Source organism: Dioscorea cayenensis, chromosome 5 (assembly GCF_009730915.1).
Source record: "Dioscorea cayenensis subsp. rotundata cultivar TDr96_F1 chromosome 5, TDr96_F1_v2_PseudoChromosome.rev07_lg8_w22 25.fasta, whole genome shotgun sequence".
NCBI lineage: Eukaryota > Viridiplantae > Streptophyta > Magnoliopsida > Dioscoreales > Dioscoreaceae > Dioscorea > Dioscorea cayenensis.
Genome location: NC_052475.1, coordinates 28,392,267 through 28,413,707, shown reverse-complemented (window position 1 = coordinate 28,413,707; position 21,441 = coordinate 28,392,267). Strand labels below are relative to the sequence as shown.

Genomic DNA, 21,441 nt, shown 5'->3' with positions numbered 1-21,441 from the left:
GAGAGAAAGAGTGAGGCTTAACAGTAACCCACCAAATGTCTGAAATGGCTCCAAAGCAACTGCTCCCTTTCCTCTTCCTTGTTCCTATTCTTCTCCTTCTTAATGTTTGCAAGGAAGCCATGGCTGTCAAACAGTTGAGAAGAGGGTTTTACTCTGAGTCATGCCCAGCGGCTGAGTCCACTGTCCGGAAGGTGATCCAACGAGCCATGGTTAAGGACCCAAGAAGCCCTGCCTCTGTCATGAGACTTCAGTTCCATGACTGTTTTGTTAATGTATTCCTCTTCCTTGTTCTCTATTATGCTTCATCTTTTTACTGTTGCTTCTTTGGTTTATATGTATTCACTCTGTTTTTTCTTCATTTTTTTTTTGTGAATCAATTGTTTCTTTGGTTTCTTTTGAATCATGCACTCTGTTTCTTTCTTCTTACTCTTTGAAACTATTGTTACTTTGAATTCTATTGATCCACTCTGTTTTCTTTGAACCACTTCATAGATCAATTAATATGTTGTAATTCTTGGTTCTTTTTCTTCTTCTATTATGAATCAAATTCTCATGCAGTTATATATATATATATATTATATGGAGCTATGATATGTTGTTGGTTTTGGTTTAATGGAGGAAGGGATGTGATGCATCTCTGTTGCTTGATGATACGGAGACGATGCTGGGAGAGAAGCTCTCTCTCTCAAATATTAACTCATTGAGATCATATGAAGTGATTGATGAAGCCAAGGCTGAGCTTGAAAGGATTTGCCCTGGTGTTGTTTCCTGTGCTGATATCATCATCATGGCCTCAAGGGATGCTGTGTCCTTGGTATTAACTCTTATTCTTTTTTTATTCTTTTTTTTTAATATATATATATATATATATATATTTCCATAAAAATATATAAATTTAAGATATTATTTATTTGCCTGTGGTGCTTGTTTACTTAGTACTGACTTTCATGGGAGTTATTTCTGAATTCTCCTAAGTTGGTGTTTTTCCAACAGAATTATCATTCATATGGTAAGGTTGTAGTGTGGTACTCATTATTAATTAAGAATTTTTATTATTTAAAATTTTTTATTTGAAAATACAATTCTTAAAAATAGCATTTTTAAATACAATTCACTTTAAGCTACTGGTAAACCTCTGTTTTTCTTTCACTAGAGAAGTGTAGAGATTTATGTGTTAAGTGCGGTTTCAGAATTTTGTGGAGATTGTTTTTTTGGTGAAACTTTAGGACTTCTTTTTCATATTTTTTTTAGTTTATTATTTGCAATTACTGGATTAAAAATATATTTGAATAAAGGAACAAGGAGAAGTGTAAGAAAACAAGTATGCCCATTTAGGTTGTTTTGGGGCACATGTGTGGCTTCATTTGCTTAGCTTTCTTCTTCTAGGGTTGGCACAAGTTGTGGGGTGGTCCATTTGCATCTATTATTTTAATTAATTAGCTCTTGTAGATCCCATTTTGCTACAAAATTAAGACTCTAGAATATAATATTTTCAAAGATAATTTTGCATATAATTATGTAGAACCTTAGAAGGTTTCATTTTTCACACAATTCTAAAATTTGCTAGGGTTCATGTGTTCTTAATTTTAAGTTAATAAAAAGATTTTGATTTTGAACCCTAACTTGAATTTTATTAGTATATGCTTAACCTACTTAGGTAGAGGTTGCTAGGGTTTTGTTTTGATTGACTTGGAATTTTTCTTTCTTGTTTGCCTTGAAGAGCTTTGGAAGATGATAACGATGTAGGAAGTAATAAATACCATACACAACTTGTCGATCTTTCTAGAAAAATAGACTTAACAAATCATGCCTTTGCTTTCTCAAAATATCAAACTCAAATAAGTGCAATTAGAATTTCATGACTCAATTATGTAGGTAATTGATACATCTCAATATTTGTCAATTTTGTAACTGTTCTTAAATTTAAATAATTCTCTTGCTTTGAATGGAGAATAGTAAAACCTTGTTTTTAAATACTTTTATTCTAGAACTATTTCCCATGGATATTAGTATTGAGCTTATTTTTGGAATAAATTAAAATTCAATTCAAACTAAATAATTTCTAAAAAAAATAATGTAGAAAAAAAGTAGCAAGTAATTTAATAATTGTAATCATGCATGTTGCATGGCAACATATATACGTGTTATGTATGATTAGTTGATTACAGACGGGAGGGCCAACATGGGAAGTGAAGCTAGGAAGGAAAGACAGTCTAACAGCCAGCCAAGAAGCTTCAGACAAGGTGATGCCAAGTCCTAGAGCTAATGCCACCTACCTCATCAACCTCTTCAGCCAATTCAACCTTTCAATCACCGACCTCGTGGCTCTTTCCGGCTCTCATTCGATTGGAAAAGGCCGATGTTTTTCTATTGTATTTAGACTTTATAATCAATCAGGCTCCGGCCAACCAGACCCTACCATAGAACCTCGATTCCGGAGAATGTTGGACGGTCTATGCCCGAAAGACGGGGACGGTAATGTGACCGGAGGACTGGATGCAACTCCACTGAAGTTTGATAACCAGTATTTCAAGGATTTGGTTCAGGGAAGAGGTTTCTTGAACTCTGATCAGAGCTTGTTCTCAGGGGATGCAAGGACTAGGGAGATTGTGATCAAGTATAGCAGGGATGAGAAGGCATTCTTTAAGGCTTTTGTTGAAGGGATGGTTAGAATGGGGGACTTACAGTCTGAGGAGCCAGGGGAGATTAGGAAGAACTGCAGAGTTGCCAATCATCATCCTCCTGATCAAATGTTGCATTCCATCTTTCTTGAGGCTTGATTGGATGAGGATTTTAGTTTAAGTCACAGACTGAATATATATATATATATATATAGACTTTGGTGAAATTTAAGATCCATGGGAATAATAATTAATGATGATGAATTAGGAGTTTTTCTTAATGTTGTGTTGGTTTTGATGAATTTTAAGACAGTGAAAATGAAATGAATGATATATATATTGACTATCAAGACAAAATTGTGTGGATATAGATGTACTACTGGTTTTTCTTTTCAATCACTTTTGGATGGCACCGAAAGTTGGCGTTCTGTTTGGAGGATAATGTTGGAAAGGATTGAGGAGATATATATAAGAAACAGGAGTTGTGGGTTAGTGATGAGGCAGTTTGCATGATGCTCTAGCAAGTGGCTTCCACTTGAGACAACAAACAAGGTTTGATATTGGTGGGAGCCTACGGAGGAGGGCAAGTTGCATATATTATTGGTAAAGAAATTCTTTCTTTTTGAAGTATGAATGCAAATTGACATAGTTACTAGGGTACTGTTATAAACCTATCATCATAGAACTTCACTATGGATATGGGCACACACGCAACAGCAAAAGAATATGGGTATATTAACTTTTAACTAATATTTCATTAAAAGAAAACCAGAAAATAGTCGAGCATGGGGACAATATATAGCACAGAGCATATCTTGGCTTGATTAGATGTGACTTGGCAATTGGAGCACACACAAGCTAAGTTCACACTTCAAATCCAGATCAAAATTTAAGAACTAACAATGGAACATCAAGCAAAGGCAAGTGCTAAAAAAAAACATGAACCGTCCTTCAATGACTACTGTTCCGCAAGTTTTGATATCATTAAACAAAACAGATGAGTAGAGGCCATAACATTTAAAAAACATAAGAAACTAATGGCAAGTCAAGCCTGGTCCATACTTACTTGGAACTGAATTTAGAATGATAAGCAATACAAAAAAGTAGTGAAATGCTTAAGGTAGGTATTTCATTATTGGGAGGATCTAGGCCTGGGTTGCGACAGAAGGCTTAGATGCAGCAGAAAGCTTGGATCTCCGCTTGGCCAAGCTCTCACTCCTGCGCTCACGCTGCTCCTTAAGCCTGGAGGCAAGAAGCTTCTGGTATTCGGCAGCTTCTGACTTAGCCTTGGCAATCCTCTTCTTTTTCTCAGCAATTCTTGCTCGCTTCCTCTGAAGAGTTAATGGAGTGACAAGCCTCTGAATTTTAGGTGCCTTGCTGCACTTCTTGCCTTCAAGAAATATTATGTTGTTTGTCAAATAAAAGTAGACCTATACTTTTTTGATAACTAATTTGCTGTTGCATTAATAAAAGGTTCAGATTGTGTTCAAATAATATGCTATGGCCAACCGCAATGAATAACATGATAAGAAAAAAAAAATACAGCCAGAAATCGTAATCCATATACATGTAACACTCATTTTCACACAATATTCTTGGACACAAAAAAGTTCTGGATTAAACATGTCTACAATCTGCAAGATGCAAGTCCATATTTACAATTTCAATGCAATAAAGACAGGCTCAAGCCATGTATACGCGATAAAATGCCATATAAGAATTCATCAAGGATCACAAAAATATGAATCAACATACAACACACGCTTCACAGGAAGATGATACTAAATAAAATTACGTTATTTCTATCAGTGATCACTCACAACATACAATTAAGAAGAGGCTTTATCTAACCTGATTTGGTAGTGAAGGTTCGGCGGTAAGTGTTGACATACTTGCGGACATCATCCTCCTTCGAGAGGTTAAATAACTTCCTGATTTTAGAAGCTCTCTTTGGTCCTCTCATCCTTGGCTTCTCAGTGTCAGTCAACCCAGGAAGATCATTCTCACCCTTCTTGACAATAACCAAGTTCAGGACTGAAAGGTCAGGACTGACAATACATCCACGAACAGATTTCCTCCTGCGCTCACCATTACGCCTGCCATACCCACGGAAGCATGGTGTTCCTGCCAACATTATCAACCAATACATGAACATAGACACACAAGAATAGTGACAGCAAGCACAGATGCGTTACAAGAAAATTTTACTCTAAGAAACTGATCAAAACGGCTTACCTCTGTGCAGCAGAAGACGAACACGTCCAGGAGTCAGAACACCCTGCTTCATGGGGAAACCTTGTTTATCACAACCACCCATGATTTTGAAAACATAACCCTTGAATTCCTGCAGAATGCACCACCAAAAATGTGATTAACTCTAGATTTTCTAGACTCTGATTTAAGAATCCAACAAAGCAGCTTATATCCTCGAAATAGTTTGTATAAGATTGAACTGAAGATAGCAGGTAAAACAACGCCATACCTCACCAAGAGCATCTCCACTAACTTCCTGAGAGATTCTCTTGTCAAAAAATGCCCGGCTGCACACATGACAAATGCCATCATAATTTACAAGTGGTAATTTGCAAGAAAGTTGATCACCAGAACAGTGGACTGAAGTTAAAGAATTAATTTCAAAAATACACAAACAAAGCATTCATAAGATCTTTAACTCTGGCACACCAGTGGAATGTGTAGCGCTCAATAACAAATTTTCAAAAAATAAATAAAGAAAGAGCAGAGCTTCACATTCACTGTGTTGGATTTATATACTAGAGATATCAAGTCTGGATTTTTTAGGATAAATAAATACATAAAGAGTTAAGCAGGGTAAGCACTGAGTGAAAATCAACTAGGGCAGAAAAGATCATAAATGACAACACTCTGTCAAGTTATTCAACCATCATATGCGGTCATTTCCAGAGATTGAAGAATAAAAATAAGAGAATTCTGTAACACACAACTTACAATATTTGACAATAATTTTCAGGGTGATGATAAAAGACATCCTTGAAGCTCAGTCACATATCTAATCTCTTACGAGGCATCCAAAGGAAGAGAATGCAACATGTTGAACCAAATTTCCATTATGCACTGATTTATACAAGAATTACTTGTAACATATTGCATTCAGTAACACTATAATAGTATACTAAACCGATTCCTTGAACCTTCTTTTAGTCAGACAGAGAACAGGGTAAGACAATGGTCCAATCATTATCATGAGCCAAATTCCATATTGCATCACTCCACTAAATGGGCTCTAAGCAAATCAAATCAGCCAGTAACCAAATTGACATTCAACTATGGCAATCTTCTCTAAAAGCTCATCATTATCAAAGCAAGAATCACTCTCTGCCAGCATTCACTGAAAAGATTTAGAATCATTATCCCAAACCTTCCACAAGAAACATCAGAAAAAACCAGAAATTCAGTGTCACCAATTCATTAGGTACCAATCAAAGACAGGAACTAGAGATCTACATTATATAACTTCATCATCTTTTAAACCATCTCTTGATTAAATACAAACACCAAACAACTGAAAATCATAAAATCATAGATCAAATGCATAATCGTGCTTACAGTTTCTGGTCGTCATCGATCTCGAGCTTCTTTTGGCACCCAGTGGTTGGATTCGCGATATTGAACTACAAATACCAAAACAAAATCAAAGAAAAACAATCAAATCAATCCTAAATCATCGAAAAACAGCATGAACGTCTACGAATCGAGGGTTTCGCAAAGTCACCTTCATCTTGGTGATCTGCGCTCCGCTGGCGACGAAGATCCCCAACGACGAGGACGAGGAGAACAACGAACGCTCACTGGGATTTCGCCGCCGCGTCGAAAGGGTTTATATTTCGAGGCGTAAGTGGGAGAACTAGGGTTTGCTGTTTGATTAATCAGAACCGTCCATTTGGTCAATCGTATTGGATTTGGGCCTCACTGAAACGGACGACTCCGATTTCTTCCTAATTATTCGGGTGCGGGGGCTTTCTATTTACAATGAATTTATGATTTAAATCAGATATAATTTTTTTAAAATTTGTTGAAAATTACCTGAATGCAATACATTATATAGTAGCTAAAGCCACATGATTCATGCACTGTAATTTGTAAATTGTGTTTTTATACAATCCCTTAAATGAGGAGTGTTTGTCGTCTTTTAATAAAAAAACTACACTTGAGTTCCAATCTTTTTTTGGAGAAACGCATATGATTAACTTATGCACGCACTCACCTTGACATGAGCGAGTACTTAGTATAAGTGTGTATATTACCTTATAAATTTCACCATGTTACATGCATTACTTTAATAAAATTAGTCTAATCAAGCATTCACTTAGAACATGGCATGACATAAGAAGATGAACACTGAATCCTCAAACTCAGGTTCAGAATATTGATTTGTTTCTTTCATTCTTCTTCACAATGAACATTCACTTCTAAGTTATTGCCAATTGGAACCATTCACCATAATGCATGAATAAGAAAAAACATGGCAAACATTTACATAGAACATTCCTCAATTCCATCAGAATTCACTACCATTTATAACTGAAATGTATGTACCACACAGCACAATGCAAACAACAAGTCTTAACAGTTACAGTGCACATACAAAGTCTCCACTTGTGTCAACATCTTCATCAAGCTCTAAATCATCATCCATATCATCAAGCTCTGTACTGCCATCAACTAAGCCACCGATATCTGATCTTTGAACATCTCCGGGCTTTCTCGCCTCCTGCAAGATGGACATAATCTCTTCCATGCTCTGAGACGGAGTATTTGCATCAATACTCCTCACGTTGGCTTGATACTCATCAGTCAGCTCAATCGGCAGGTTCTTCACAAACCAAGGATGGTTCTTTATATCCTGAATAGTTATCCTCTGCAATCAAAGCAACAATTGTAATGTGACTGAAAAACAGAGTTTCAATAGATTTCAGGAAGTTCTATATATAGCATGTTTTTTTTTAGTAAGAAGTTCTATAGCATGTTAAGAAGCTGTAAGACCTGTTCAGGATTGGCTACAAATATCCGGGATAAGAGATGTTTGCATTCTGCTGATATCCGCACGTAATCAGGTATAGTGTACTGGACACTAAGTATTCGCTGCACAAACACAATCATGTATCTTTAAACTTCGAAGAATTAGATTAAATATGAACTATATTATACATACATACATCCATATATATATGTATATATAAAGAACTATACTCACTTCAATTGTCTTTCTGAAGTTCCTTGGATCATCTGGGTCCTCAAATGGATAAGCACCAACCAACATCACATACAGTGTGACACCACATGACCAGACATCTGCAATCTATTGTCCCCATAAGCAATGAAATAGTGAATTTGTAGACAATGAAAAGAAAAACAAGTTACCTTTCCATCGTATTCCTTTTTGGATAAAACCTCTGGAGCAATGTAAGCAGGAGTGCCTACTGTTGATTTTGGTTGTGAATGGAATACTGCTGACTGTAAAATGCAAAGATGAGTAACACTAATTGATGATCATTTATTTTTATCTGCAGAAAAAGAATGAGACATTAGTTGAGGATGGAATAGAACACCTTGGAATAACCAAAGTCACAAATCTTAAGGCGAGGTGCTGGGCTGCCATCCAATAGAGTGTTTTCAAGCTTGAGATCTCTGTGACATATTTGCTGAAGAAAGAGGAAATAGGTGGGCATTAGAACTTCAGAAATTCAGACATGTCTTTAATTAGTGCAATAATTGGTACCATAGAATGGCAATAGCTGACTCCTGATATCAGTTGTTGAAAGAAGAACCTTGCCTGTTGGATAATTCAAGTTCAAGAAATTAGTTTAAAAAAAAAAAAATCCCAGATCATTTAATTAACGTGGTTTTTACTGCAGTGCAAGATGGATGACTGTCGTCTCATTAAACATGGAGAGAAACAGATTAGTAAATGAGCATAAATATAATTTTTATTATCACCTCATCCTCACTGAATCTCCCTGCATTGCATATCCTCTCAAAGAGCTCACCACCAGCAGCATACTCCATGACAATGGCAAGATGTGTGCTTGTTAGCAAGACCTGAATCACAGACTCAATCAGACATATACCAAACATAGTTCTTTCAATCAAAGAAACAGAAAATAAAATTAATTACCTCCTTGAATTTCACAATATTTGGATGCTTCAGTAAACTGTGATTCATGATTTCCCTTTGAACATTCTCATCAATCTGTTCATCAGAAAATATATAAATATATAAATAAAAAAAAGGAAAAGCTAGAACTGCTCATCCATTTTCTTGAAAAGATAAAAGAAAAAGAAAAAAAAAAAAAAAGAGAATTAAAGAACCTTTTCTCCTCTCTCGATAAACTTGACTGCAAAAAACTCATTAGTGTTGACATCTCTGACAAGCTTTGCCACCCCAAAATTCCCAGAACCAATATCTTTGATCACTTCATAACGGTCCATGATTCTGATCCAAATTGAGATGGAAATTAAGAAGAGGAAGTGGTGATCAGGAGAAGTCCCACAATGGATTTGTTTTGGTCATGCTCCAGAACCAATATCTTTGTTTTCTTTCTTATGTTGGAAGTGTGTGTGTGAGAGAGAGAGAGAGAGAGAATGGGAAGAAGGGTAGGAAAGAAAGGAAGAGATGTTAATTTATTGGAGAATGACCAAAAAAAAAGTTGTGCATCTTTTTGGGTGTTTTTTTATTTTTATGTTAAATTTCATTGGTTCTGTTGAGTTTCAACCACCCACGTAAGTGATTTACAGCGTGGAAAACCTCCGCAGTGGGTTTTCTATTGAAGTACGATTTTCTTCTTATGTTTGTTCAGGCGGTAAACTTTTAACCTAACGGTTTTCTGTTTCTTTGTTTGGAGTACATTGTTTGAGTGGAAATGAAAATGTCAAACAAGCCAATACTGGGATTGTCCATTCTTTGACAATCCATTGAGGGGCGCTTGTCTTTTGTTCAAAAATTAAAATATATATATAAAAATTTGAGCTTCAATCATCTAAGCACGTTCGCACAATTGAAATCGACCAACATTGCTATTAACCGTTAAATAATTTAATTGTTCATCACTATTAGATGAATAGTATGCCTGTGTTTATAAATAGTATCACCGTCCAACCCTATTTCTATTAGACTTACAGCAAACTTAGTAATTTGGTCTAAACAGTTCAATAAATTTGTGCATAGTAACTGAACAAATCTGAACCGCCCAACCCTATTACTACTAGACTTACAACAAACTTTTAAAAACTCAAAACCCAAAACTAAACTAATCAACCAAATTAACTCTTTGTTATGTATCACTGTAGCACCATAATTAACACTGTGCTTACCTGCGGACATTCTAAAAATTTATATATATGTTAAAAATAACAAGTGTATATACATCAAATCGTGTACACGGATTGGGAATGAAGGGTTTAGACTGTGAGCCCGCATATACAACATGCAACCCGTTATTATTATTGCTTCCAACAAATTTTGAATTAAAGACTTTTTAAATGATTCACATTTCTGTAAGTCTTTTGATATTATTTATATTGTTATGATATTACTTCTTGAAAAATGCCTATCTAAAAATTTGATAAATTATTTCACAATTGTATTTTAGTTTAGTTATAAAGGTAGATCTGATTTTTTTTTAAAATATATCTGAATTATTGATATTAAAATCTGGTCACAATAGCGTATAAGTAAAATATAATTTTATTTTATCAATAATCTCTACAAATTATATTTTTTAAAAATAATTTTCTAAATTTATATCTGCCATCTTTTTAAAACTTTATATCTTATGTGTTTTGTATTATTTATAAAGCTAAGGTCTAACATGACAGGCCACTAGATTGAAATGCAAATTGTGTTTTTGCATGTAATAAAATGCAGTTGTTGTATTTGTTAAAAATAAATAATAAATAATTTTATAACATAACAATTTAAATTTATGATTAAAAAGTAACATATCTTCTAATGGATATAATAATAATAATAATAATAATAATAATAATAATTATTATTATTATTATTATTATTATGTTGCCTTGGCTGATTTGTTTTTTAAAAAAAAATTGATAAACTACGGTTTTACTGAAAGTAGAAAGACCAATGCAAATTATCCCTTAATTAAAAATTATCATAAAAATAAAAAATAAAAAAACCTAAAAACATGTTAGAACAAATATGAGATGAGACCACACAATCCACCATTAAACTAAGAGAAGTCAAAATATAGTGAAATGCACAGATTCTCACAGGGGCTGTTTGGGAAGTTTTGAAATTATCGAGGGGTAAACAGTAATTTTCCCTAAAAAAAATTAGTATTGATGCATAAAAAACAATTGTTAAGAATGAATTGTCCATTCCTGGTAACATTTGTAACGAGAGAATTAACTTATTAACATGCTATAAGATTATTATGGGTCTTGTAACTTAAATCTCTTTAAATCCGAAGTCATATAATTAATTTTGAGATTAATCAGAGATAAATGAGAGTAAATATAATTACTATATCTCAAATATATCACATCTAGAAGAGTGGTAACTCATTTTTTTTATAAGTGAATTTAACTCTCCGATATAATAATAGTCAAGGAAAGTGACTTATCTACATTTATAAAAATAAATAAATAAATTTTTGGTACCTCATAGGCTTGTGGCTAGGTTAGGTTGCAGGGGGGCCACAAGGGATTTTAGTTGAAGTTATTTAGTGCTTATTGTACTTTTATTTGATTTTTATAAATATTTTTAAAAATATTAAATTTATGAGAAGCAAAATTTACCTTTAGTGTTTTTAATTTACAGTAATGTTTTCACATTACCATTATACAATAATTTAAAAAATTATCACGTTTTAGAACTGTGGCACTAGTATTTTGATGGTAATATGAGATTACTAACAATGAAATGTTATAAAAAATTTTATAATAACATTATCACCAAAATAAATGTCAACCTTGGATTATCAAACGATAGTAATTAAAACTAATTTTTTTAGACAATTTTGTTATTATTCTTAAAATATAATTTTTAATAAAAAAAAGGGGAGCAGTGATTGATTACCATTTTAAAATACACGGTTTTGCCTTGGTCATTACAATTTTTATCTTGTTCTTACAATGTTTTGACAATTTTGCCCTCGATCAATAGATGTTTTCAAGGAGCCTTTACTTTTTGTTTTATGTTTATAGATAAATTTTTGCATTAAATATTCTATTGAATATATTTGGCCATGAATGGATGGTTAAATTTTCATTCATAATTTAATAATATACAAATTTTATTACTTATTTTATTCATATTTTAATAATTATATGCATTGACTAGTTGACATATATTGAGTTTACTTTATACTTTAAATTGTAATGTCCTATTTCTATTATAAATTTATTCAAAATTTTGAATTAATAAGTATTTTGAATATTATGATTAATCAAATATAATAATAAAACATTACTAGCAATATGGCTGCTAATCAAATATAATTATACCAAATTGTTACCACATATATGTAACTTTGTTAACTTTATTATCATAATAATCTCATTAGTTAATAATATATTATTACTGTGAATCAAATAAGGTTTTTAAAATACATGATAAATTAGTAAATTTTAAAAGACATAGAATGAAATGAATCTAACAATTGTGAATATATACCATATTATATTACGAGTTTTTTTAGGACTCAATTGATAGTTTTCTATTGTCGTATCAGCGTGTCTATGTGAATGGATCTTGAGATATAGGAGTTTAATTATATATAAACCCCGTATGTGAATGGACCTTGAGATATAACATGAGTTCAATTATATATGAACCAGGAAAAGAAACCGCTAAAAGAACCCATCAATAAGAGATGTCATGTTTTCAGACAGCCACCGTATGCTCTCATTGGACTCGGAACCAAATCCGATCTCTATTCATTAAAAATTTAAAATACATAAATATAAAGTAGTTTACTTTGACTATTAATATTTTATTATGTTACTATTAATAGCAACGAACATCGAGAAGAATATTTTGAGATGATGATGGTGATGTTTACATATTACCCCATTGTTTAATACTCCATTATATGTTTTTTTTTTCTTCAATGTATAAATTAGTTAAACACATGATGAATTATGTGAGTTAATTCTTTTACTAATCCTATGAGTCAAATAGTGTGAAATTCAAAAATAAAAAAACACATGCATTAAAATCAAATTAAATTTATAACATATACATATATCAATGAATGCATATGCTCAAGTAGAAGACGGTGATGCTAATAGATGAATTCCTTGTGTGGCGGTGCTCAGCCAGCACTGAGATGAGTTTGGATTAGTGGACATTCATTTCATGGGAAATGAGCCAACTTTTCTCATTTTTGATATTGTTTTATATTAAACTAGAGTTTAAATTAAACCCATTTTAGTAAATTACTGAAATAGAGAGAAGTCAGATGTTTTTTAAAATCTAACCCCCTCCTAACTCTCAAATTGTTTTTATTTTTTATAAATGAACAATAGAAGTAATATCACTTATTTTTAATTTAGAGAGCCATTTTTCTCACTTCCTCATTGCATTATTTCAAACCATTTCAATAAAAGTGTTCATTTTAAGGAAGTGATATAGAAATGAGAAAATAGAAAAAATGTCAATTCTTTAAAAGAGAGAAAAATGATATATCATTTCTAGTTTTTATGGTGTTAATTTGTCAAAAAAATAAAATAAAAAAATAAAAAAACAAAAAAAATTTAGATGCTAAGTGGAATTCTTTAAGTTCAAAAATATTTTTAAAAAAATAATAATAATTTTATTTTTTTTTTAGAAATGTGACAAGTGCCGAAACCCAATGACGAACATGTGGGGGAGCCACGCTCACCATCGAACCGTGCTTTTACCTTATACGAGATAATGATCGAACTTGGGGAGCCATGCTCAATACTCGAAATAAACACTCTACATAAAGGACCCAATATCAATAAACTAAATGGTCATTGGCAATTCATGGCTAATTCGTCTGATTTTTCTCACATTTCCAGTTTCCTAAATAAATAAAAAAAAAAAAAGTAAATAGTGGGGACCATAAGGACAGGTTTGGGCTGTGTTTTCGTGGGTGGCTTGGTTGAAGTTGGAAAGTGGGTCCGCATGTCGTTATGAGTGGTGGCGCGTTGAACGTGAACGCGGTTCGATTTCGGTGGGGTTGGTACGCTGATGGGACCCACGTACTTAATATTTTGGGACTTATGTGGCCTTGGCATTGATTAGGACCACATGGATTCTCTTTTAGTGCGCCAACTTGGCTCGGACCCAATGGCCACGCACTAACCAACCCTCCCGTGCCTTTTTTACTTGGATGATTTTTTTCACAAAAATGGTGGGAAAAAAATCTCATCTCATCTCATCTCATCTCATCTGTGTGATTTATTAAAATAAAATATTAAGTACTGTGAAGAATATTTTATATTTTAATGCTATAACTAAGAATGTGATAGATCCGAGCTTGAGCAAGCCATATTTGGCTTTAGTCGGGAGCGGAAGTGTTTTTACCATGACTTGATTTCAGTCAGATATATTTGCGTGTTTTCCTATATTTCACATGGTTAAAAAATAAAAGTTTTAAGAATAAACTATTTATTTATCTAATTATTATAAATTCATTTACAGCATGAACTTGGCACTCTTTCTATGCTTGTTGATATTGAGGCATCTATTTCTTTGCACGTTGTCGCCCAAACACCATAAAAAAAAAGACAGCCTATCTAACTGTTGGCAATGACTTGCACTATAAGAGACAATGACGGCCATATAAAATACAAATCTCATTCTTAAAAGTGAAAAGTTTTTTTTTTCTTGAAATGCAAAGTGTGTGGATTGGAGAGACTGGAGAGCAAATTATGTGGAGGACCATTCTTTTATGGACATCCAATTATCAATATGGATCATGATCCAACGATCGACATTGATGAACAACAATAACTACTGTAGTAGATACTGTTTATTAATGTTGACATTGGATCGAAAATCTAACAGCTGATAATGGACATTTCATAAAGTTTTTATCTATGAATATCTATAGAAAATATATTTTCAATTTAATTAGTACATGGACTCTTGTTTTGTTTGAAAAATAAAATTTTATTTTATTTTTTTAAATTAATAATTTATAGAAAAATTCGGTATTAATAAGTTAAGACAAGGTTGATAAGAGAAAAGTCAATATAATTTTGAAACACGAGAAAATATACATTATTTTTAATATTTTAAACTTTTTATCATGTATATATTACACACATCCCATGCAAAGTTCAACAAGTGTCATTTGTTTTTTTAGGTGATGTTACTTGGGAATTTTTTTTGGGGAATAAAATTCCTATCGTCCATTGTGTGGTGTGTTGTCAAGAGAAAACCTCATGATTTTTTGTTGTTTTTTCATGATAAAACGGGGGCACAGGTGTTACATGAAATTAATGGGGGTGATGAGATTGATGACAAGTAGCAGCACTTAGGTACTGTATGAAATTGAATGCTCTCTTTCTACCTCATTCTGAAATTTTTATTTCTGGATCACATATGACATATCCAGCAATGCATGTTTACAAATTATTTATATAAATATTTAAAAAATATATATATATATATACATTATTGGACGATTTTCAAGGAATTAAGACTATTAGTGTTCCATTTTAATTAATTAAATCACAAGTAAATAGGATGATGATACATATAAAAAAAACATTCGCCGTCCGTGGGGATCGAACCCACGACCACGTGGTTAAAAGCCACGCGCTCTACCACTGAGCTAGGACGGCTTCATGGTTCAGTGCATTATTTAAATAATAAAAACCAATTAAAATAATTTATTTATTTATTTAGCCCCACTCTCATACCATTATCATATTTTAGGGTTATTAGCTAGCAGTCATAATAATTAATATTTTGATAATATCATAATAGCTCAGCTTATTATACCCGAAAAAAATGGTCTTCACTACACAAAATTTAATACCAAGCAATTTATTTATCTTGAGAAAATAAGGTTGAAAACTTTTGAAACACTAATAGATTTTTTAATCTTGAGGATTTCTGGCTCTGGGGCCTCTACCCCTGTGGTTGTTGACTTTCTGTTGTATCTCTTTTGTTTTGTTTTGTTTTAAACCACATCTAGTGGTTGTCTCCTCTGTACTACCTTTTACTTTAATTTAAGTGATTTATCTACCTTTTAAAAAAAAATATCAAAAAAAAGAAAAAAAAAACTACTAGATTTTTTGCTTTGTACTTGGTTCCATGTATTGTTTATTAACCATCCATGCCTTTTCTTTTCAAGAAAAGGGTAAATGTTTTATGCCATTGGGCTCACTTGAGTGCTTCCAAATTCGAAGGCAATGAGAGGCTTCTAATTAGCCAAATTAAATAATGATAAATGTTTTAATTAATTAAGTATGTTACTAGTCTATCACACTTAATTGAGACACACATACTGGCAAAAAATATGATATAAAACCTTTGTTATACCATGCTAATCAACAGAGTCAATAAAGATTCAAACTTGCGCAAAAGTATAACTCCATGTATTGCTGCTAAATTTGTTAATTGGGAGCTAATTAAGTATCTATCAATTATTAATATGGAGTGAATTTTTTAAGATCATGATTAACAAATAACTCTATGTTTATTGATAAGTTAAGAACTCACATCAACATGGCAAGATGCTACCATTTATTGATAGAATGGAATAAATGCTTTTGATTAGTTTAGTTTTGATGTAATCCCTTTTGTCCTTTTTCAGAGGAGCAATCCACCAGCAAGAGAATAATTCTTAATTAAATTAAAAGTAAAATTAAGAAGGTCCTTTGAAACTAATCTCTTTTAAAATTTTGTAATTTTATTTTATTTTTGGTCAAATATGTGTTTAAATATTTAATCATGGTCCAAATATCATAACTTGTAAAAATTTTATAAAGCTGTAATCAAAGTCCATGATAGAGTCATAGCATATAAACTAATTAATATTTACATAAAAAAATCAAATTAATGACTTAATCAATTATAATGCTCATAAACAATAACTACTTTTATAAGTGTACGCTTTGGATAAATTGTTTCCTAACTAGTTGGAAGTGAAGCAAATTGTTAAGCCAGCCCATCATATTGAGACGTAAAAGATAACATTAATTAATTAATATTCAATTAACAAATACAAGTACTATTTCAAAGTTTCAATAAATGGAAAATACATTTGTTCTTTTAAGATGGGTAACACTAATAAATTTTTTTTGCTAGGTTCTAATTGTGTATATATATAAGTTAATGGTTTATGTTAGAAATAATTTTATTTCAGGCTTCAAATATGAGGGGGTCACCAACCCTTAATTTAGGGGTTACCCTCCACCGAAATCATACTTAATAAACTAAACCAAGGCATGACATTGCTAAAAATCCAAGTAACCAAAAGGTCTTTAGCATCATCCTTCCATAGTTCACATGTTTACCATCTAGGAACCCTAGCCCACAAATGCATGCAACCCTATAACCTTTTTAAACTAACCAACCCTAATCTTAACACAATATTCAACTACACTCAAACAATTGTACCCTAAAATAAAATATATAAGAGAGAGTGAGAGAAGAAGGAGATGTCAGATGCCCTTCTATCTTCCCCATGGAATCCACTCAAATGTATTGAATGACCCTAAATAAACCCTAAAATAGAAGTATGCTTACCTTCTCCACTTAGTTCATGCACCCAATTCCCCTATATATACACACATTGCCTTCCATTTTCTCTCATCACCAAAATGACCACTTCTTCTCATATTATAACCAAAACCACCACATTTCTTATTCTCCTTCTCCTCTTTCTAAGCTCTTTCAGTATATGTCTTGGGACTAGAACCCTAAACTCTCTCTACAAACCACCCCCTAACCTTCTCAAATACCACAATGGTCCTTTACTCGAAGGCAACATCCCCATATCCATTCTCTGGTATGGCAACTTCAAACCGTCACAAAAATCCATCCTCATTGACTTCATACTTTCCCTAACTCCTTTCCACCATCCCCACACATCAAACAGAGCCCCCACACTGTCTCAGTGGTGGAAAACAGTGGATGACTTGTTAGCCATGGCAGGAAAAGCAAAAACCCACATCTTTATATCAGAACAAACCACAGACATCCATTACTCACTAGGTAAACACCTCAACAAGTCTCAAATAGAAAGACTAACAACAAAGAGAGCTAAAACAACAAAAGAAGGTATAATGCTGGTCTTGACGTCTGAGGACGTGGCCGTAGAAGGCTTCTGCATGAGCCACTGTGGTTATCACAGTTCATACTCCGGCGAGAAAGAAGCTTATATATGGGTTGGAAACTCAGTGAACCAGTGCCCGGGCCAATGTGCATGGCCATTCCATCAACCTTTGTATGGACCTCAAATGGCTACTCCATTGGTGTCACCAAACGGAGACGTAGGAGTTGATGGGATGGTGATAAACTTGGCAACGTTGATTGCCGGAACAGTGACTGATCCGTTTGGGAGAGGGTACTTTCAAGGAGAGGAAGGTGGCGAGGTGGAGGTGGTGGCTGCTTGTTCAGGGGTGTTTGGGAAAGGGGCATTCAGTGGGTACACTGGTGAGGTGTTGGTGGATAAAACAGGCAATGGAGGGAGTTATAATGTTGTAGGGTTGACAGGAAGGAAGTTCTTGGTTCCTGCTATGCTTGATCCTTCTACTTCCTCTTGTTCTCCTATGGTTTGATGATATATTCTTGCTTGCTTTCATTGTTTGTTTGTTTATTAAGTAGGTTCAAGGGGTGGATTATTTTATAATATTGTGTAATACTTTATTTGTGTGTATTATCAGAATAATTTGTGTACCAAAGAGATTTACTTAATATTGGAAGGCTTATTTTATAAGTGTTTGTGGCCAGCTTAAACTTATTCGATTGATAAATAAGTTTAATTTTAAGATAAAAATTTATTTTGTCAATTATTGGATACATCAATTGTAGGACACAAAAATGCAAGCGGAGGACAAAAGGTTTGAATTTTTTTCTCACAACAATACAGTTCTTGTACTGTACATAATAATGTTCACACCACTCCGGAATGGGTCCCTTATATAAGAGAAATAATAATTTTACCTTTTTAAATTTTTTTTTAGGTTTGTATATCTGTTTGTTCTTTTGACAAAATGGGAGAATCTATTCGAAATAATAATAATAATAATAATAATAATATTCAAGCTCTATAAATGAACATGTTTCTCAAGATTTTGATTATATATATATATATATATATCCGATACCCTAATAAACATAAGACTTGTTTATAATCCGAATTCACCAATATTGCTCTCATAAATTGAATAATTATAAACTTAATTTGTCTAAAGAGTATTGCTCTCTCGGTCTTTCATGCTTTCTGGGGCTGGGACTGGGACTGGGACTGGGACTGGGATGGGCTGGGCCATATGTTTGGGCCGAAAATGAAAGGGCCTTGATAGACTCACTCACAAAGCCTCATAACAAGGATACAGCGCTCGTACCTTGCGATGCGAGTCAGAGAGCGATAGCAGAAGAGAGAGAGAGAGAGAGAGAGAGAGAGAGAGAGAGAGGGAGGGATGGGTCGGGAGGTGGCGGAGAGCTGCCTGGATGGGTTGATGATCGAGATGGTCTCCGCCTACTGCACACGCTTCTACGCCAGCAAGCCGGAGCTCGCCGCCAGAAGAATCGAGGCCATTGGGTACCAGGTTGGGCACCAGCTCTCCGAGAGGTACTGCTTTCCCTCTTCTCCTTTAGATCCAAAACCCTAATTTTCAGATCTTTGTTTCTTTGATCGTCTTCTTTCAATCCAATTAGCCAATGGTTTCTATGTAAAACAGATTCTGTTTTGCGATTACTGGATCTCTGTTTCATTTCCTCTTTCTACTTGCTATTATGATGGTCTTTTGGATTTTGGCTTTCTTTCTTTTTTGTTGTTGTTTTTTTCTGATTTCTTTGGTGTTTTCTTTTAGATCATGAAAAGAACATCAGAATTTGAATGAGTCGAGTAACTTGTTGTGGAATGGAATTTACTGCTTGTTAATTTAACAGCCTTTTGATGTTGAAGATATCATATAGTGTTTGATTTCTTCTGCATTTTTTGATATTTTGGACAATTTCATGTTTTTATTGATGTGCTTCAAGTGTGAATCATCAGAAGTTTTACTGGTATTGAATGAATTGTTTCCTTCTCTATTTGAAACGAGGTGGAAGATGCTGCATTTGTTGTTTTTGTTTGTTAAGACGCTTGATTGTTTTTATTTTTATTATTTGTTTTGGTATAGAACTTCATCTTTGTCTTTAGTTAATACTTCCACAATTATGATGAATTTTTATCACAGTCATCAGTTACATTGTTTTGCATGAAGTAAACTTTCTGAATTGTATATTAAATTCTCAGATGTTGTTACAAATTAATTTTGAGCGAAGGCTGGTTTACTTCTATATACATACTGAACCAGGCTTCAAAGAATCATGTATAGGTTAATTGTTGATTGTTCAAGTAGATGTTTACGAAGTTTTCTGCGTGAATTATATGATAGCATGCAATTTTATTTTTTATTTTTTGGTCTAGCCATCTATTACTGTAGATTAGCAGCACTACTTTTGTATGAACCACTTATCTTCTAGCTGTACTTATTTTTCATAAGTTAGACCTGAACTTCTATCATGGCTTGAAAATTGACAGCTCTATCTGTAAGACCAGAGTCTTGATCAACTGCTTTTAATTCATGTGTTTGTATGATTTCTCAAGTTTGTATAATCGATGCAGCTTCTGACAATTTTATAGAGCATCTCACCGCATTGAATCAAACCAGGTACACCATGGAGCGGCCTCGATTCACTGATCACCTAGAAGCGATAAAGTTCATATGTAAAGATTTTTGGTCTGAGCTTTTCAAAAAGCAGATTGATAACCTGAAAACTAATCACAGGGTAATCACAAGATGCAGTAACCATTCATATATCAAAAATTTCACCTTAGGTTTGATTTGGAGTCATGTTTTGTTATATGGCAGGGTACCTTTGTCTTGCAAGATAATCGGTTTCGGTGGCTCACACGCATATCGATTGAGCCCTCTGCAGAAAGCACAGATGCATCTTCCAATGACCCTTCACTTACGGCCGAGAACAAGGCTTCCCAAACCACAAACATGCATCTCTGTTTCCCATGTGGAATTATAAGGGGCGCCCTTTCTAATCTGGGGATTCCATGCGCTGTTACTGCAGATATATCCAATCTACCAGCATGTAAGTACAAGGGTTTAATGGACAAATCAGTCATTGATCACCCAAAGTATCCTTTCTTACCTCATTGTAGTTTCTTTATTGTAGCCCATGAGTTAGTGTTTTGAGATGATTGAGCTAATCTATCGGTTCAAGTTTTTACTTTTTAGGTCTGCTCAAATTCATCTGACATGTGTGAGAACTTTGTTTATCATGTGTTATTGAGTATTCATCGTTTATTGTTGCCGTGCAGGTTCGTTTGTGGTGAGAATAAAAGCTTGATTTGTGTTCTTCAAGGAATTGATAGGGTGTTGATGTCAATGGATTCACTTATCCTTGTACTAGAAACTTTGCTTTCAATGATAAATGGCTGAATGCATCATATGTTTTACTGTCAAAACACTAGCACCATTATTGTACAACATCTGTCCAGAACAAATTCTAGCATGTTCATTCAACAGAATGATGATGCTGATGAGTTGTTAAGTTTTCATTAATTTAAGTCAAATTATTTCCTATACAGGACACAAGGGTTTGGATAATTAG

General features: G+C 33.5%; 5 protein-coding genes and 1 non-coding gene across 6 annotated transcripts; 3 read left to right on the top strand and 3 right to left on the bottom strand.

Moving 5' to 3' along the window:
• LOC120261003 (peroxidase 17) lies at nt 1–2,902 on the top strand. Its single transcript, XM_039268655.1, has 3 exons — nt 1–272; nt 623–814; nt 2,169–2,902. Exons 1-3 carry the CDS (start codon nt 36–38, stop codon nt 2,778–2,780), a joined length of 1,041 nt encoding a protein of 346 aa, XP_039124589.1. The 5' UTR covers nt 1–35; the 3' UTR covers nt 2,781–2,902.
• A 647-nt stretch (nt 2,903–3,549) lies between these two features.
• Nucleotides 3,550–6,528, bottom strand: LOC120261004 (40S ribosomal protein S6). Its single transcript, XM_039268656.1, has 6 exons — nt 6,373–6,528; nt 6,207–6,271; nt 5,104–5,161; nt 4,857–4,965; nt 4,473–4,745; nt 3,550–4,011 (listed from the first exon to the last, which is right to left on the bottom strand). Exons 1-6 carry the CDS (start codon nt 6,376–6,378, stop codon nt 3,767–3,769), a joined length of 756 nt encoding a protein of 251 aa, XP_039124590.1. The 5' UTR covers nt 6,379–6,528; the 3' UTR covers nt 3,550–3,766.
• Nucleotides 6,529–7,111: 583 nt separating this feature from the next.
• On the bottom strand, nt 7,112–9,266 carry LOC120262220 (serine/threonine-protein kinase SAPK2). Its single transcript, XM_039270296.1, has 9 exons — nt 8,970–9,266; nt 8,776–8,850; nt 8,598–8,699; nt 8,380–8,433; nt 8,210–8,302; nt 8,022–8,114; nt 7,855–7,959; nt 7,644–7,742; nt 7,112–7,518 (listed from the first exon to the last, which is right to left on the bottom strand). The coding sequence occupies exons 1-9, from the start codon at nt 9,087–9,089 to the stop codon at nt 7,231–7,233; spliced, it is 1,029 nt and encodes a 342-aa protein (XP_039126230.1). The 5' UTR covers nt 9,090–9,266; the 3' UTR covers nt 7,112–7,230.
• Nucleotides 9,267–15,365: 6,099 nt separating this feature from the next.
• Nucleotides 15,366–15,437, bottom strand: TRNAK-UUU. Its single transcript has one exon. It is a non-coding gene; the product is annotated as a tRNA-Lys (tRNA).
• Nucleotides 15,438–17,423: 1,986 nt separating this feature from the next.
• Nucleotides 17,424–18,509, top strand: LOC120260219 (protein PHOSPHATE-INDUCED 1-like). Its single transcript, XM_039267660.1, has one exon. It carries the CDS (start codon nt 17,424–17,426, stop codon nt 18,381–18,383), a length of 960 nt encoding a protein of 319 aa, XP_039123594.1. The 3' UTR covers nt 18,384–18,509.
• A 701-nt stretch (nt 18,510–19,210) lies between these two features.
• Nucleotides 19,211–21,415, top strand: LOC120261104 (trafficking protein particle complex subunit 6b). Its single transcript, XM_039268802.1, has 4 exons — nt 19,211–19,399; nt 20,487–20,604; nt 20,688–20,919; nt 21,149–21,415. Exons 1-4 carry the CDS (start codon nt 19,248–19,250, stop codon nt 21,175–21,177), a joined length of 531 nt encoding a protein of 176 aa, XP_039124736.1. The 5' UTR covers nt 19,211–19,247; the 3' UTR covers nt 21,178–21,415.
• Nucleotides 21,416–21,441: the final 26 nt, after the last annotated feature.